This window comes from Heloderma suspectum, chromosome 4 (genome assembly GCF_057233095.1).
Source record: "Heloderma suspectum isolate Gila_16-S chromosome 4, 16-S_ref, whole genome shotgun sequence".
Lineage (NCBI taxonomy): Eukaryota > Metazoa > Chordata > Lepidosauria > Squamata > Helodermatidae > Heloderma > Heloderma suspectum.
The window spans coordinates 217,752,694-217,766,955 of NC_139461.1; the positions used below are offsets into that span (position 1 = coordinate 217,752,694).

The window sequence follows — 14,262 nt, forward strand, 5'->3', positions numbered from 1 at the left end:
GCTTTCACTTGCTTCCCTACTCCCCTTGTTAAAAATAGTGGAAAGGCTCAGTGTGGTCTTGACTGTTTCCATGCTATGTTACTCTTCCATGAATAGCATGTTATATAAACCAAATTCAAAAGGGTCTGTAGAAGATGGAAAGGGCATAACTGTTTCTGCTAGAACTCAAGCTTAAACAGAAAGTCTTCTTACCATCAAGTAACCAAGGCTGAGTCTGCATTTTATCCAGTTCTGTCATCATTACACGTGTGAATACATGATCGGGCACCAAAAGTCCTTTCTCAAGATACTGCTTTGCCAATATACCGACATCTGTTCAGAAAAACACACACAAAAATCTATTATCATTTAGCCAAGACATCTATAATGCTCTGTGTATATTCTGATGAGCTTATCACCTCCTGAACTGTTCCATCAATTCAGAAAAGAAAACACAATGCTCATGGTTAGATGGACAAATAGGCTGGATTTGGAGCCCCTGTACTACCTCAGAGCAATCCCCCAAATGTCTCTTCCCTCTAGGAAGCTACAGAGGAAAAAACCACAGGAAAACTGGCTGGGTGTTTAGGTGTCAGTGCCTTTTGACATCACCAACCAATATACAAATCGCATCTCTAATCTCATTAGCAAAATTCCAACTCCCAACACTACCTGCCAAGTTAGCCGAATTATTAAGTTGCCACGTCACCAAAATGGCATGAACTCTAGCTTAATCATCTTACAACTGCCTGACTTAAGGCCACTTGAACTGACACTAGAAGGGAGGATTTTAAATCACCATTACAAGATACCTTGGAAAAGAAACCTATTATGCTCAGAAAATGAACAGAAGGTAGGGGAATGCATGAGTGGCCTAGGAAAGAAGATATGGAGGAAACACAGGTGAAGGCTGGGTTGTAGGCCTAGGATGAAGAAGCAGGGAGACATGGAAGAGGGGGCAGAAACCAAGGGAATTAGAGATGGAGGAAGCAGTGGGCCTATAAGACGATGACTGGAGAAAGCATAAACCAATGGGAATAAAGGTGGAGTGAAAAAAAAGAGGGGGGAAGGGGAAAAAAAGAACTGAACTGGTGGAGCTAAGATAGTGGGAAATAGGGAAGGGAAATGAGGGTCAACACTCAACTGCAGCCTATTGTATAGTCACATTTCCACACACAACCCCAACATTTTGCATCTTGTTAAATGCTGTTAAATTTTCCTTGATGACATCTTACATGGTCATGTCTACAACTTTAGCTACACCTTGATTTTTTTTCCCTTTGATTATTAACGTAGCTAGCTGTATTTCCAGTGTGATCCTATACATGTTTACTCAGAAGTAAGCCCCACTGTTTTCAGTAGGGCTTACTTCCTAGTATGCCTGTTTAGGATTGCAGCCTTTGTCTCCAGGAGGTAACTTCATAGTTTGAAGACTGAAGTTAGAAGCTTCAGAGTGATTCTAAGGGGTGGAAGGAGGAAACAGGTAAACAAAAAGATGAGTGACAGTAAGCTGCCTCACCAAATAGCTGACAGAATAAATTAAACACTTTTCTGGGTACTCAGTAGCCTAGGCATGTAACAACATGTATTTTTTCCCGTGTTATTTTTACTCACAACAAAAATAAGAATAATGTTTGAAAATGAGTTCAGAACTTTGCTTTGGGGGAGTGGGGGAAATAAAATCATACCCGAAAAAGCAAGCACCTTACATGCCCTCCATCCAATTTTGCAGAAATCAACCAAAATGGGTACTAGTGCTCTGAAGAGCTTTTCAACAAACTATTCATATCTTTAAAATACTAAAGTAACATGTACAATAGTTTTCTAGATCTTTGACAGATGCACAAATCAGAATGCATTTAAAAAGTATTTTATGGCTTGTGTGATGACACCAGAAGCAAATATTCTTTTCAATTTACTTTATATTCTTTTTCCATCTCAATTGAAAAAGTAGATTTTAAACCATATAAAATCAGAGGAAATCTCTGTAGTGGTTTCCCACAACAGCAGCAGCCAGGTAGCTGGTAGATGAAACTGGACCCCTGAAAAAGAAAACAAAACCAGTAGGTGTGCAGCCATCATTCTTGCAAGCCTTTATTTTACTGTACTTCAGGCTTTCAAGTCAGGTTTTTATCTGAAACACCCTTTTCTGCTAAACTGAAGTCACTGGTAGGAAGGAGAATAAAAGAGCCACTACACAGCGTCAGATTCCCCCTTTCCCCCTTATGAAGATCACTCCTTTCACCTTCACTTCTGGCAGGGACCTTGCTTCTTTCTTTAAACAGCCGTATGACAGTCTACAATTTGATCTTCCCAGAGTGCAGGACACGGGATAATGGGCTCAAGTGACAGGAAGCCAGATTCCGGCTGAACATCAGGAAAAACTTCCTGACTGTCAGAGCAATACAACAATAGAGCCAATTCCCTAGGGAGGTGGTGGGCTCTCTCACACTGGAGGCGTTCAAGACGAGGCTGGACAGCTATCTGTCGGGAATGCTCTGACTTGGATTCCTGCACTGAGCAGGGGGTTGGACTCGATGGCCTTGTAGGCCCCTTCCAACCCTACTATTCTATGATTCTAATTCAACAGCTATAATTCAATGTCTTCCATTACCGCATAGCCTATTGAATTTTGCCTCTCATGCAGCTCCCAGACAGAGGTAGCAATCCTCTGTGCCTTCAAGAGCGAACAGTCCTTGCTCAAAGGCCCAGGGCTGGGCCAAGACATGCTGCTGCCTGAGGCAGAGGAACACATGGCACTCCTCATTCCCCCACCACACTCCAGCAATCAAGGTGCATGTTAGTACCTAAGGCTAGCCAAGTCATTTTCACTCCTGAGCAAACAAAAAAATCTCACAAGCACCTCCCTCTTGTACTGGCAATATAAACATTGTTGTTGTTGTTCAGTCGTTCAGTCGTGTCCAACTCTTTGTGACCCCATGGACCATAGCACGCCAGGCCTTCCTGTCCTGCGCTGTCTCCCGGAGCGTGCTCAAGTTTATATTCATTGCATCGGTGATGCTATCTAGCCATCTCATCCTCTGCCGTTCCCTTCTCCTTTTGCCTTGAGTCTTTCCCAGCATCAGGGTCTTTTCCAGGGAGTTTTCTCTTCGCATTAGGTGGCCAAAATACTGGAGCTTCAGCTTCAGTACCTGTCCTTCCAATGAGCAGTCAGGGTTGATTTCCTTTAGGATGGACTGATTTGACCTCCTTGCAGTCCAGGGGACTCGTAAGAGTCTTCTCCAGCACCACAGTTCGAAAGCATCAATTCTTCGGCGCTCAGCCTTCCTTATAGTCCAGCTCTCACAGCCATACATTACTACTGGGAAAACCATAGCTTTAATTAGACGGACCTTTGTCAGCAAGGTGATGTCTCTGCTTCTTACTATGCTGTCTAGGTTGGCCATAGCTTTCCTCCCAAGGAGCAAGCGTCTTTTAATTTCATGGCTACAGTCACCGTCTGCGGTGATCTTGGAGCCCAAGAAAGTAAAATCTGTCACTGCTTCCATTTCTTCCCCTTCTATATGCCAGGAAGTGATAGGGCCAGATGCCATGATCTTAGTTTTTTTAATGTTGAGTTTCAAACCAGCTTTTGCACTCTCCTCTTTCATCCTCAACAAGAGGCTCTTGAGATCCTCTTTGCTTTCTGCCATTAGGGTGGTATCGTCTGCATATCGGAGGTTGTTGATAATTCTCCCAGCAAACTTAATTCTGACCTCTGATTCATCCAACCCGGCATTTCTCATGATGTACTCTGCATATAAGTTAAATAAGCAAGGTGACAATATGCAGCCTTGTCGTACTCCTTTCCCAATTTTGAACCAATCGGTTGTTCCATGTCTGGTTCTGACTGTTGCTTCTTGACCCTCGTACAGGTTTCTCAGGAGACAGGTAAGGTGGTCTGGTACTCCCATCACTTTAAGAATTTGCCACAGTTTGTTGTGATCCACACAAAGGCTTTAGTGTAGTCAATAAAGCAGAAATAGACGTTTTTCTGGAATTCTCTTGCTTTCTCCATGATCCAGCGAATGTTGGTGATTTGATCTCTAATATAAACATTATATCATCATTAATAATAATAAAATCAACAACTTGCTGCCATTCCATGACACTCAAGATCAGAAGCCCGCAGTGGCTGCCTCATTCTGCCTAATGGTAGAGCTGGCCTTGCAAGGTCCTACTAGACTGGTCCAACCATTAAGCATCCCCTACCATGTGCTGTTCTCCTGAATGCCCAGTAATTTTCTGACTCAATGGCAGCACTAGCGGATGGCAGTTAAAAGGGGCCGGAAACCTGACTGGCCAAAAAACAACAACTAAATAAGAATGTCAAATAGGAGTAGTAGATAAGGTATGCCTATATACACCACTTGCTGGGGAACAGGAGTGGGAGGGTGCTATTGTACTCATGTCCTACTTGTGAGATTCCCACACGCACCTGCTTGGTCTCTGTGTGAACAGAATGTTGGACTAGGTGGACCCTTGGTCTAATCCTGAATGGTTCTTATGTAGTACATTCCCCCCACCTCCTAGGACTCTATTTTATCCAACATACAGGTTGTTAGAGCAGTGGCAATCTAGTTGATTGGACTAAAATCTAGAAGGTAGAGGGCTGGGATCTGTCAGAACAACATTCATTGTATTCTCTTATGTTCTAGAGTCCTTCAGGCTGTCTGACTGGCATCTACTGGATCCTCTCTTTATGGAAAGCTAGCACAGAGACAAGTATATCAGGGCAGAGACATCGGACGATAGACATATATTTGGTTGGTTTATTCTGATGATTTCATCCCAGAGAAATAATAGCTATTTTTAAAAAGGTATCTATCTATGTACCACAATATCACAAAAACACACAAGTCAGCTTTCATATTACATATTAAAAACTACATATATGATCTTGCAGGAAACAAGTAATTAAAAAATGTATACAATGTGCTGTCAGTGTCCAGATGCCTAAAGGTGAAGTAACCTGTAGCCCAGTTAATAAACATCCTTTAGCAGACCCTTTCTTACAAAGTTCAGGGAACAATGTTGTATTCTTGAGCAATAAGCCTAAACAATGCTGCTGACCAATATATTTACAGATTAACTCAAGAATGTAGTGGAAAAGTCCTCAACTCTCAAACTAGGTGAAAGACTAAATGTGAGGTCTTTCTCTTTCATCCTGTCTTCTCCCAAATATACTTTTATTAGTATACAACCTAAGGAAAGCTTTTTGGTTCCTTCATAACAATAGTTTCTGCAAGAACCATTGCAATAAACTCTCTTTAGCAAACAGGAGCCTCATCTAAATAAGTGTTGATTTCAGAGACAATAGATGCTGCGTGCTTGACAGAAATGCCAAATTCAACAGCCTGTACAACTTTTCTGACAGGGGAAAAGTTAAACTCAAGACAGACAGGTCAAGAGATCACATGCCTTTAACATTAATGAATCCCATAGGGATATAAATGCCGCTCTATACAGTCCTGCATGTCAATAGTAGGAAATCTTTGTCAGGCCAGCATTGAAGTTTACTAGCTAGACCTGTAAAGCAACAGACAGTTGTCAATTCCTGGGTTATTGTTACACTTGAACCTGGAAACTCTGGGTTGTTTAGCTATTAAACAACCCAGAAGTACCCAACAACTAATCACAGGTTAACTCTGAGTTTTTAACCCCTAAAAAGCCCAGAGTTTCTGGCTCAGATATAAGAACAACAACCCAAGAACGGGGCATTTCTGGGTTGTTTAGGAAAGTGGAAGTGATGAGCATGCAGGAGCCACATTAGCTGGCAGCCACAACTAACTGTGAGTTAAATAATAACTAGCCATTATGTGTGAACCAGGTAGCTGTTAAACTTTTACTGCCATCATCTCCAACCACCGGCCGTGCTGGATGGTAAAGACTGGAGTTGTAGTCCAGCATCATCTGGGGACCCAAGGTTGGGAAAGGCTGGCCTGTTTGTCCATTTCATACATGCAAGTTATCACTTGACGCTTCTACCAGCAAGTGATTTATATACATGTGTAAATTCACCTTACATGCAAGACACAGAGGAAACACTTTAAAAAGTACTCTTGGTGAAGATTCAGAGAGGACCCAAAAGGAAGTTTTTCCTCATTTGTATTGAGGATAAAAAGATTTTAGGGTGCAATCCTATGGGTGGCACCCTGAATGCTTGCAATCCCCCGAACTCAGAGGCTTCCAATCATCCAATGCAGGGCAGGAGAAGCAGCGGAGGTGATCTTCACCTCCCAGTCCTCTCGCCCTGCATTTTTTGCTAGACGGGCTTTCTAGCTACAGTGCTTTGGAGGTGGAGGGAAGAAAGCTGGAGAGGCCTCAGTATACCTTACATCCTGGCCTCTTCCACCTCCTCCCCGCCCACTGAAATGCCCCCATTTTTCCTGCCAGAGAAATTTTTTTCCTCTGGCAGGAAAAATAAAATAAAAAATTTCCTGCCAGAGTGTATCAAAACGTTTGATGCGGCACATTCCGGATCATCACACTGATGTTGAAAATGGCACACTGGGAGAGAGTGGCAGACAAAGAAGCTCATTCACTGAACTGCAAAAGAGTGCGTTGCTGGTTAAAATAAATACGGTATTTCACTAAAATCAGATCAAGGGATTTGTGTGCAGACACTGAAGAACAATGGGAATTTTTACTAATGAGATTACTGCATACATGCATATTGACATTCATCTCCCTCTTGTAGCAATACACACTCTTCATTGCAACCTTCTTACCGACCTTGGCTAAGATCCCTAAAGATAGCTAGCAAAACACAGTTATGTAATATACCATAGCAGTTGACCTGTAATAACACCTTTCCACAATCGGAATTTTTTTTAACAACTTAGCTAAAAGCTTGCAAATGCACTGACTATTGCTAGGAAGAGCCACTCCCCAACACAGCTGCTAACGTAAGCTGGTTTGTACAGCTATGTATTTACTATATTCAGATTCAGGCTTGTTTTTGAAGCTTCAGTGTCTTTATCTAGGATGGGAGTCGGATCTGCCCGCTTAGTTACAGCAAAGCACTACGACCTCAATAATAATAATAATAATAATAGTGAACCTTCTATTGCCCACTTAAAAGCACCCATTCCTTTAATCATTGTCTACAGTAGGACATTAGAGACCATTCACTTTCTATGACAAAGAAAACAAATATATACACATCCTAGTAACTGGCTTTGGGATAGAAGAACTCTAGGGTTGTGAGCAAGGCTTCACAATCTTCATTTCAATCTAGGAGGTGGGGATAAGTGAACTATTCCTTAATCGCCTTTCTGAGCCTGGTGGCAACAGACACTTTAGGGGGGCAGGGCCAGGAAGAGAAAAGCAGACCATGAACCATCCATGGATTCAATAATTATAGGAAAGTTGAAGAACTGCCTTGGTACTATCCTCCATTATTAGGCACACATGTTGAGAGGCCAGAGTGAAAGATGGGGTACGGTCCTCTTCTCTAGCCCAATACTTTGCTCAGCTTTTGGAATTAGCAATACCAGAAAGGAGTTATGACGATCAGGACTAATTTCATCATCATGAGTTATGTAGTTCTATAAAATGAAAAATACAGCATCCCCACCCACAATCAAGGTTTCATATTCTCAGAATACATCTCCATAACTAACAGGTAGCTGAGAACTAAGGCAATCATTTCTGGGTGCACAAGCCTTTTCCCAGGCATGCTGGCATAAAGCAAAAGCATTTTTCATCAGATCTAAACCCCATACAAGGCCAAGCCATATTTGCTTAGTTATGCAAGCAAAGGTCCTCAATAAATCTGAAATTCTGATAAACAGCATGAGTGAAAAGCAAGAATACTGATATTTTTTCAGGCCAACTTAAAAGCAAAGAGTCAAGCATTCCTGCTAGAATCCTTGACAAACTATGTTTATTTTAAAATCTAATGGGTTTTGTCATAAAATGAAGGAAATTATATCTGGAGCAAAGACAGCCTAATTAAAACAACCTTCCGGAAACTACTTCACAGAATTTTCAAAAGATTCAGAGCAGAAAAAGTAACTCTGGAGTTTCAGTGACCAGGTTTGTACAATCACTGAGGGAAAATAAGCTTCAGTGGCTTATTTTCCCTCCCTGCGCATGGCAGTCACGAGCCACATAATTACCGTACGGATGGGCAGATTCCCTACCTTCCGGTCCGTGGGGGAACTGCCTGCAGGGGGGAGGCAATCCGTTCCTCCCGCCGGAATCCTCTTAGGCCGGCTTCGTTCTGCGGCGATTCCGTGGAGCCGCTGGCCAGCTCCAAAGCGCCAGTAATATGGCCACCATGCCATATCGCTGGCTGAAGAGGACTTGACTGCGGACGCAAATGGCATCCAGGATGCAGTCAAATCCCCTTCAGCCAGTGATATGGCATAGTGGCCGTATTGCTGGAAATCCAGAGCCGGAGGATCTGGCAGAAGAGGATTCTGCAGGGAGGCGGAGGTAGGTGTTCCGTTCCGCCACGGACTCACTGGAGTCTGTGGCGGAATTCTCCGCCATCCCTACACAGGTTGTCATGACACCTGAATCCAGCGAGGCTGGGTGGCTAGGGTGGTTTACAAACTACTTTGAAATCCATAGCTTGTTCTAGAGTTTCAAGGTGGTTTGTAAAACAACAACAACAACAAAAACAACACGAGGTTCTGCCATCATAAGCCTCAAAAATCTACTGCTTGTAAAAATGACACCTGTTTAGCTAATGTTATTAAACTTGGCATACATGACCTATCCAATGAGATCTATAGTTGTGCAAAATTTCAAAGCCATCCAATAAATATTTTCAAATGTACAAGTTAAAAAAAATGCTGGAAATTAACACATTTGCACTTTTTACTCCTAGCTGCAATTCAGCATATTTTTTTCACATTTTGGTGAAAATTACTGATGTACTTTATTCTGCTTTGTCAAGGAAATGCACCTTTCATTGGTTTGGTGAAGTTATGAGCAGCGGTTCAAAGGTTTATAAAGGTTTTACTGCCTCATGGAAGCGTATTGTGGCAACTGCTAGCAAACATATGTCAGGCATGCTCAGTTTCACTCTAAATCTAGAATGTTGCCAGTACTCCAATGTTTTTAGAGGAATTCCAGTGCTCTTGTCAGCATTCTGACAGTTGGGGAGGAGTAGCAGGAAACTGTCAACTGAGATAAGAGCGAGGTAATGCTGAAGGCTGAGGGAATCACTCTCACTGACTGATGACTGCTGATGTAAAGAGGATAGGAAGTGACAGGAAAAGGGTATGCGGGAATCCTGCGCAGGCTTACTCAAAAGTTCATCTTTCTGAACATACAGGGACATATATATTCATTTGTACACATTTACTCAGTTAATGACTTGTTTGTGTTTTGTTTTTTAAGTTGTTTTTTTCCACGACACGGTAATAATAAATTTCCTTTTTTAAAAACCAAGGAAATTCAATGATTAATTCAATTCAATGATTAAAAATAATCCCTGCCCATTTAAGACCAGAGTTAAGGCCATCTCATTTGGAAGTAAACCCTATTGAACTTAAATGGGACTTATTTACAAGTTCATGGGATTGTACTGTGAAGTGTCCTTTAACTGGCTTTCTGCTTGAACAGTCTGCAGGAGGGGAGGGTAATTTTATTCTGATTTACCTTGAGCATCCTCACAGTCACGTAAAATGGATTAGAATTACAGTTTGAATGCTCTTTGGAAGAATGGAAACAACCAATTCCTTTACTATTCTTCAAAAGTTGTTAAATGCATGTCTAATGGGATGGTCGAAACTTACTAAAAGGCTCACTAGTCCACAGTAACGACCGACTGAAATAAACATGGACATCATGTTTTCTCATCACGGGGCTCAGATAAACATGTGAACTGCCCCCATTGAAAAGTATATTGGTCCGAAGGCAATTAACAAGTAGCCCCGCCTTACCTACAGTGCTCTTATTTTGACTTTTATGTCTCTTAGCAGTTTTTTGTTTCTTAGTGCACAATCTCACTAAAAATTAGCTAATTCTAACTCCACAAGAGTTTGGTAGTTCACAGTTTGTGGAGAGACTGTATTGTGGGAGCAGGGTCTGACCCCAATGAATGAGAACGGTGAACACTTTTTAAAAAAAAGATGATAAAGGTGTCCAGTGCGTTCAAAATAACTATCTGTTGTATTTGTTTTAGTTTCAAGTCAAAGGAAGCAAAATATAGAGGAAAGAACATCCTCTCACTGTTTGTGTATGGGATGCTCCTGTTCCTCTCTGGTAAACTGTATGTCAAATTTGGTCTTGTCCAACAAACATATAATTACGTTGTGGCTTTTAATAGTATGTGGCAGAGCAATCAGGTCTTCTAGCATTGGGGTAGTGGTGCAGAAGCACTAAGAGATGGTGGGGGATAAATGGAGGTTAAACAACTTTTAATTTTAAGTATTACCAATTAGTCGCATTTGACAGATATTTGCTTTGTAACTCACAGAAGGGCAAAAATTCTCCATCCTGTCCCATAAGTTGGTAAAGGGTATAAATCCCATACTCAATCCATCATCCCCAAGGCTGGCCTGCTATTTTTACATCTATTTTTACAGCCTATTTTTATATTGCTTGGTCTCCAACATGTCCATGGACACCTCCCTTGGTGCGTGCCAGGTGCCTGCCCCTCCTGGTTTTTATTTAAGATATTTTAATTAACTTTTTTTAAATTAGGAGGCTGGCATACTGCAAAGCAAAGGGCTGCCCTCCAGCACCATTTTATTTGGGTTCATGAGAGTGGTTTTGTGGTTTGGAGTTCAGACCGCACCTGTATCTTGTACTTCGGTTCCTGGAAAAGTTACTGTTCTTTTATTTCACTAGTTTGCCTTCTGGAAAATGATTGTTTTGTGACCAGTCATGCCCACCATGGGTCATTCTCTGAATGGGTAAGCCCCCATGGCAGTCATTTTGTGAGAGTGCCCACAACACCCTCAAAATTCCACTGTCACTGACTCAGTGTCCACTGACCCAAAAAGGTTGGGGACCCTTGAGATAATTAATTTGGCATGTACATAGAGATCAGTGAGTCTGTCTTCTCATTCATTATCACCAGCTGCTATGGCTCCTCATCTTCTTCCCAATCACTGCCACCAAATGCTTGCTTGACAGCCAGAGAGCCAGTGAGCAAGTAGCCAGTGGCATCAACGCTGTCACGTTTCCCTATTTGCCCCTGCTGTAAATTTCAGAACCCAAATCAAAACACAGACAAGAGGCTTCTTTCCAGCGCTCTTTAATCCTTTTACCTCAATCGGTCATACAGATGCAAATTGTCAGTAACTCACAGTCTACAAAGGGAAAGCCTTCAGGGAGTTCAAAGGGAAGCTAGGAAGGTTGAAAATTGCCTACTGTTTGAGAAAAGGCAGGCATGCTTTCCTAACTTAAGGGGGGGATCTCCCTCTATCTTGTGAGGTCTCTACGCGTAGCTGTTCTCGTCGGGCCAATCGGGCAGATTGCCTAAGCTCCGCCCCTGCCATCTTTCTCTTGGCTCTGCGTCTGCGCCTGGTGTCTAAGAATTCAGGCTCTCCATGCCCCACCTCTCCCTGTTCGCTGTCTCTCACAGGGGTGTGTGAAGAGAGGCCCTCTCCATCCAGCTGGACTACTGAAACCTGAGGAGTCTGTCTCTCCCTGTCCGGAAGAGTCTGGGAAAGTTCCTCCCCCACATTTTGTGGTTCCTCTTCGGAATCTGAGCTACTCTGACACTGCCTATGCTCAGAGGCACCCCTGACACACAGGTCCTCCTTTTCACCACCACATCACCTGGGCCAGAGTGAGAGGCAGGTGAACAAGCAGGTTGCAATGGTGAAGAGGAGAAGCAAGTCCAGGGAGCTCCTGTCAGTGGCCCCTGCTCGGGTGTGGGCCCTTGACAGGTGCCCAAACATGCCTACCTTTGCCGCCGGCCCTAGTTTCGTCCAATGGTGCAAAGAAGTTATTCAAAACAAATATTAAGAGAGAAGGCAACTGTATATGAGCAATATATAAGCAGTTGGTCACCACTTGTGATCTAGGAGAAAGATAGATAATCTTAACACAGTTTAAAAAGCTCAAATTCTAATAGTAATAAGCTACTGGTATATTTTATAAAATGCTTTTTCAGCACCCAGTGACAATATAGCAGCTGGATCAGATGTCTGGTGGTACAAGGCTACCAAATTCAACAACAATCGAAGGTTATCTGCCCCCACCCTGGATGAAGCCAACTCATTTGGGATGAAGGAGGGTGGTCACCAACTTTTGAAATTTGCTGTGTTGTTACAATGTTTGTATCTATATTGATTTTAAAAAATGGTCGTAATTTGTTCAAATTCCATGTTGTAATTTGAATTATTGTGATATGGCTATCAAAGAGTGACGTGGTATCAACTTCCAAGGCATGTTGGTACAGGAAAAGGAGCTTAATGCATCTTATACCACTCAACAGGAAACCCATCAAGGCCTGATGTTTTCCCTTTTTTCATATTCTTGATAACCTTATTTATCTCTTTGTCCTGAAGACATGCTGTGCGGAATATGATTTGCTGTGACTATAACTGTGACTGCCACCAAACCCCGCCCCTATATGTGTTCATTGGACATGCATATACTGATGTGGGGCAGAAAAATTTCTGGCAAATTTTCCAGAGCTTCAGTTTGTCATGGAAAATTTTCAATTCCATAAGTTCATTCATAAAAAAGAAATTCATGAGCAAAAAGGCAAGCAATAATTTCAAAGTTGTAATTAATGTTTTTAATTTATTATCCCTAGCAAGTCTATGAAATAATATATATGCCATTGATATACATATATGTCTCAGAATGAAATGAAAATAATAAGTAGTGACGGTGAAACTGAAGATGCCCACAACCTTAGTGGAAGATGGTTGAATTGTTGAAATAGATGAGTGGTTGTCAGTATATTATGCACAGTTCTCTGGGTTGATAAAATTAATTAGTATGTCAACAGTTTTTAGTACCTTTGTTTTTTTCTTAAATGTAAACAATGTAAGGGAAGTACATCCTACTGTCTTTCTACAAATATTCCAATAAAAATGTCTACATAATGTAACATATAAATCACACTAAGTGTGCTTTCTCCTTCATGGATCACTGCCTTGTTGTGGCGAAGGGGCTTGCGTAACTCAGTGAAGCCATAAGCTATGCCATGCAGGGCCACCCAAGATGGACAGGTCATGGCAGAGAGTTCTGACAAAATGTGGTCCACTGGAGAAGGAAATGGCACCCCACTCCAGTATTCTTGCCAAGAAAACCCCATGGAACGTATCACAAGGCTAAAAGATAAGATGCCGGAAGATGAGCCCCTCAGGTCGGAAGGTGTCCAATATACTACTGGGGAAGAGCAGAGGGAATTTCCAAGTAGTGCCAGAAAGAGTGAAGCGGCTGAGCCAAAGCCAAAAGGACACTCAGCTGTGGATGTGACTGGTGGTGAAAAGAAAGTCCGATGCTGTAAAGAACAATATTGTTTAGGAACCTGGAATGTAAGGTCAATGAATCAAGGCAAGCTGGAGGTGGTCAAACATGAGATGGCAAGACTGAACATCGACATCTTGGGAATCAGCGAACTAAAATGGACAGGCATGGGCGAATTTAATTCAGGTGACCATTATATCTACTACTGTGGGCAAGAATCCCTTAGAAGAAATGGAGTAGCACTCATAGTCAACAAAAGGGTGGGGACAGCAGTACTGGGGTACAATCTCAAAAAAATAGAATGATCTCAGTACGAATCCAAGGCAAACCATTCAACATCACAGTAATTCAAGTCTATGCCCCAACCACTGAGGCCGAAGAAGCTGAGGTTGATCGGTTCTATGAAGACCTACAACACCTTCTAGAACTAACACCAAAAAAGATGTCCTCTTCATCATAGGGGATTGGAATGCTAAAGTAGGAAGTCAAGAAATCACCGGGATAACAGGCAAGCATGGCCTTGGTGTACAAAATGAAGCAGGACAAAGGCTAATAGAGTTTTGCTAAGAGAACATGCTGATCATAGCAAACACTCTTTTCCAACAGCACAAGAGGCGACTCTACACATGGACATCACCAGATGGTCAATATTGAAATCAGATTGATTATGTCCTTTGCAGCCAAAGATGGAGAAGCTCTATACAGTCAGTAAAAACAAGACCTGGAGCTGACTGTGGCTCAGATCATGAGCTTCTTGTTGCAAAATTTCGGCTTAAATTGAAGAACGTAGGGAAAACCACTAAACCATTCAGGTATGACCTCAATCATATCCCTTATGAATATACAGTGGAGGTGAGGAATAGTTTTAAGGGATTAGACCTGATAGACAGA

The 14,262-nt window shown here is 42.2% G+C and overlaps 1 protein-coding gene across 3 annotated transcripts in view; it reads right to left on the reverse strand.

Annotated features, from left to right (window-relative positions):
* Positions 1 to 14,262, reverse strand: part of AK4 (adenylate kinase 4) — a 44,938-nt gene that overhangs the window by 20,806 nt on the left and 9,870 nt on the right. For all 3 annotated transcript variants that reach the window (XM_084852288.1, XM_084852287.1, XM_084852289.1), the window contains exon 3: positions 193 to 312. In XM_084852288.1, the coding sequence (XP_084708414.1) occupies positions 193 to 312 (120 nt within the window). The remainder of the gene's footprint in view (positions 1 to 192; positions 313 to 14,262) is intronic.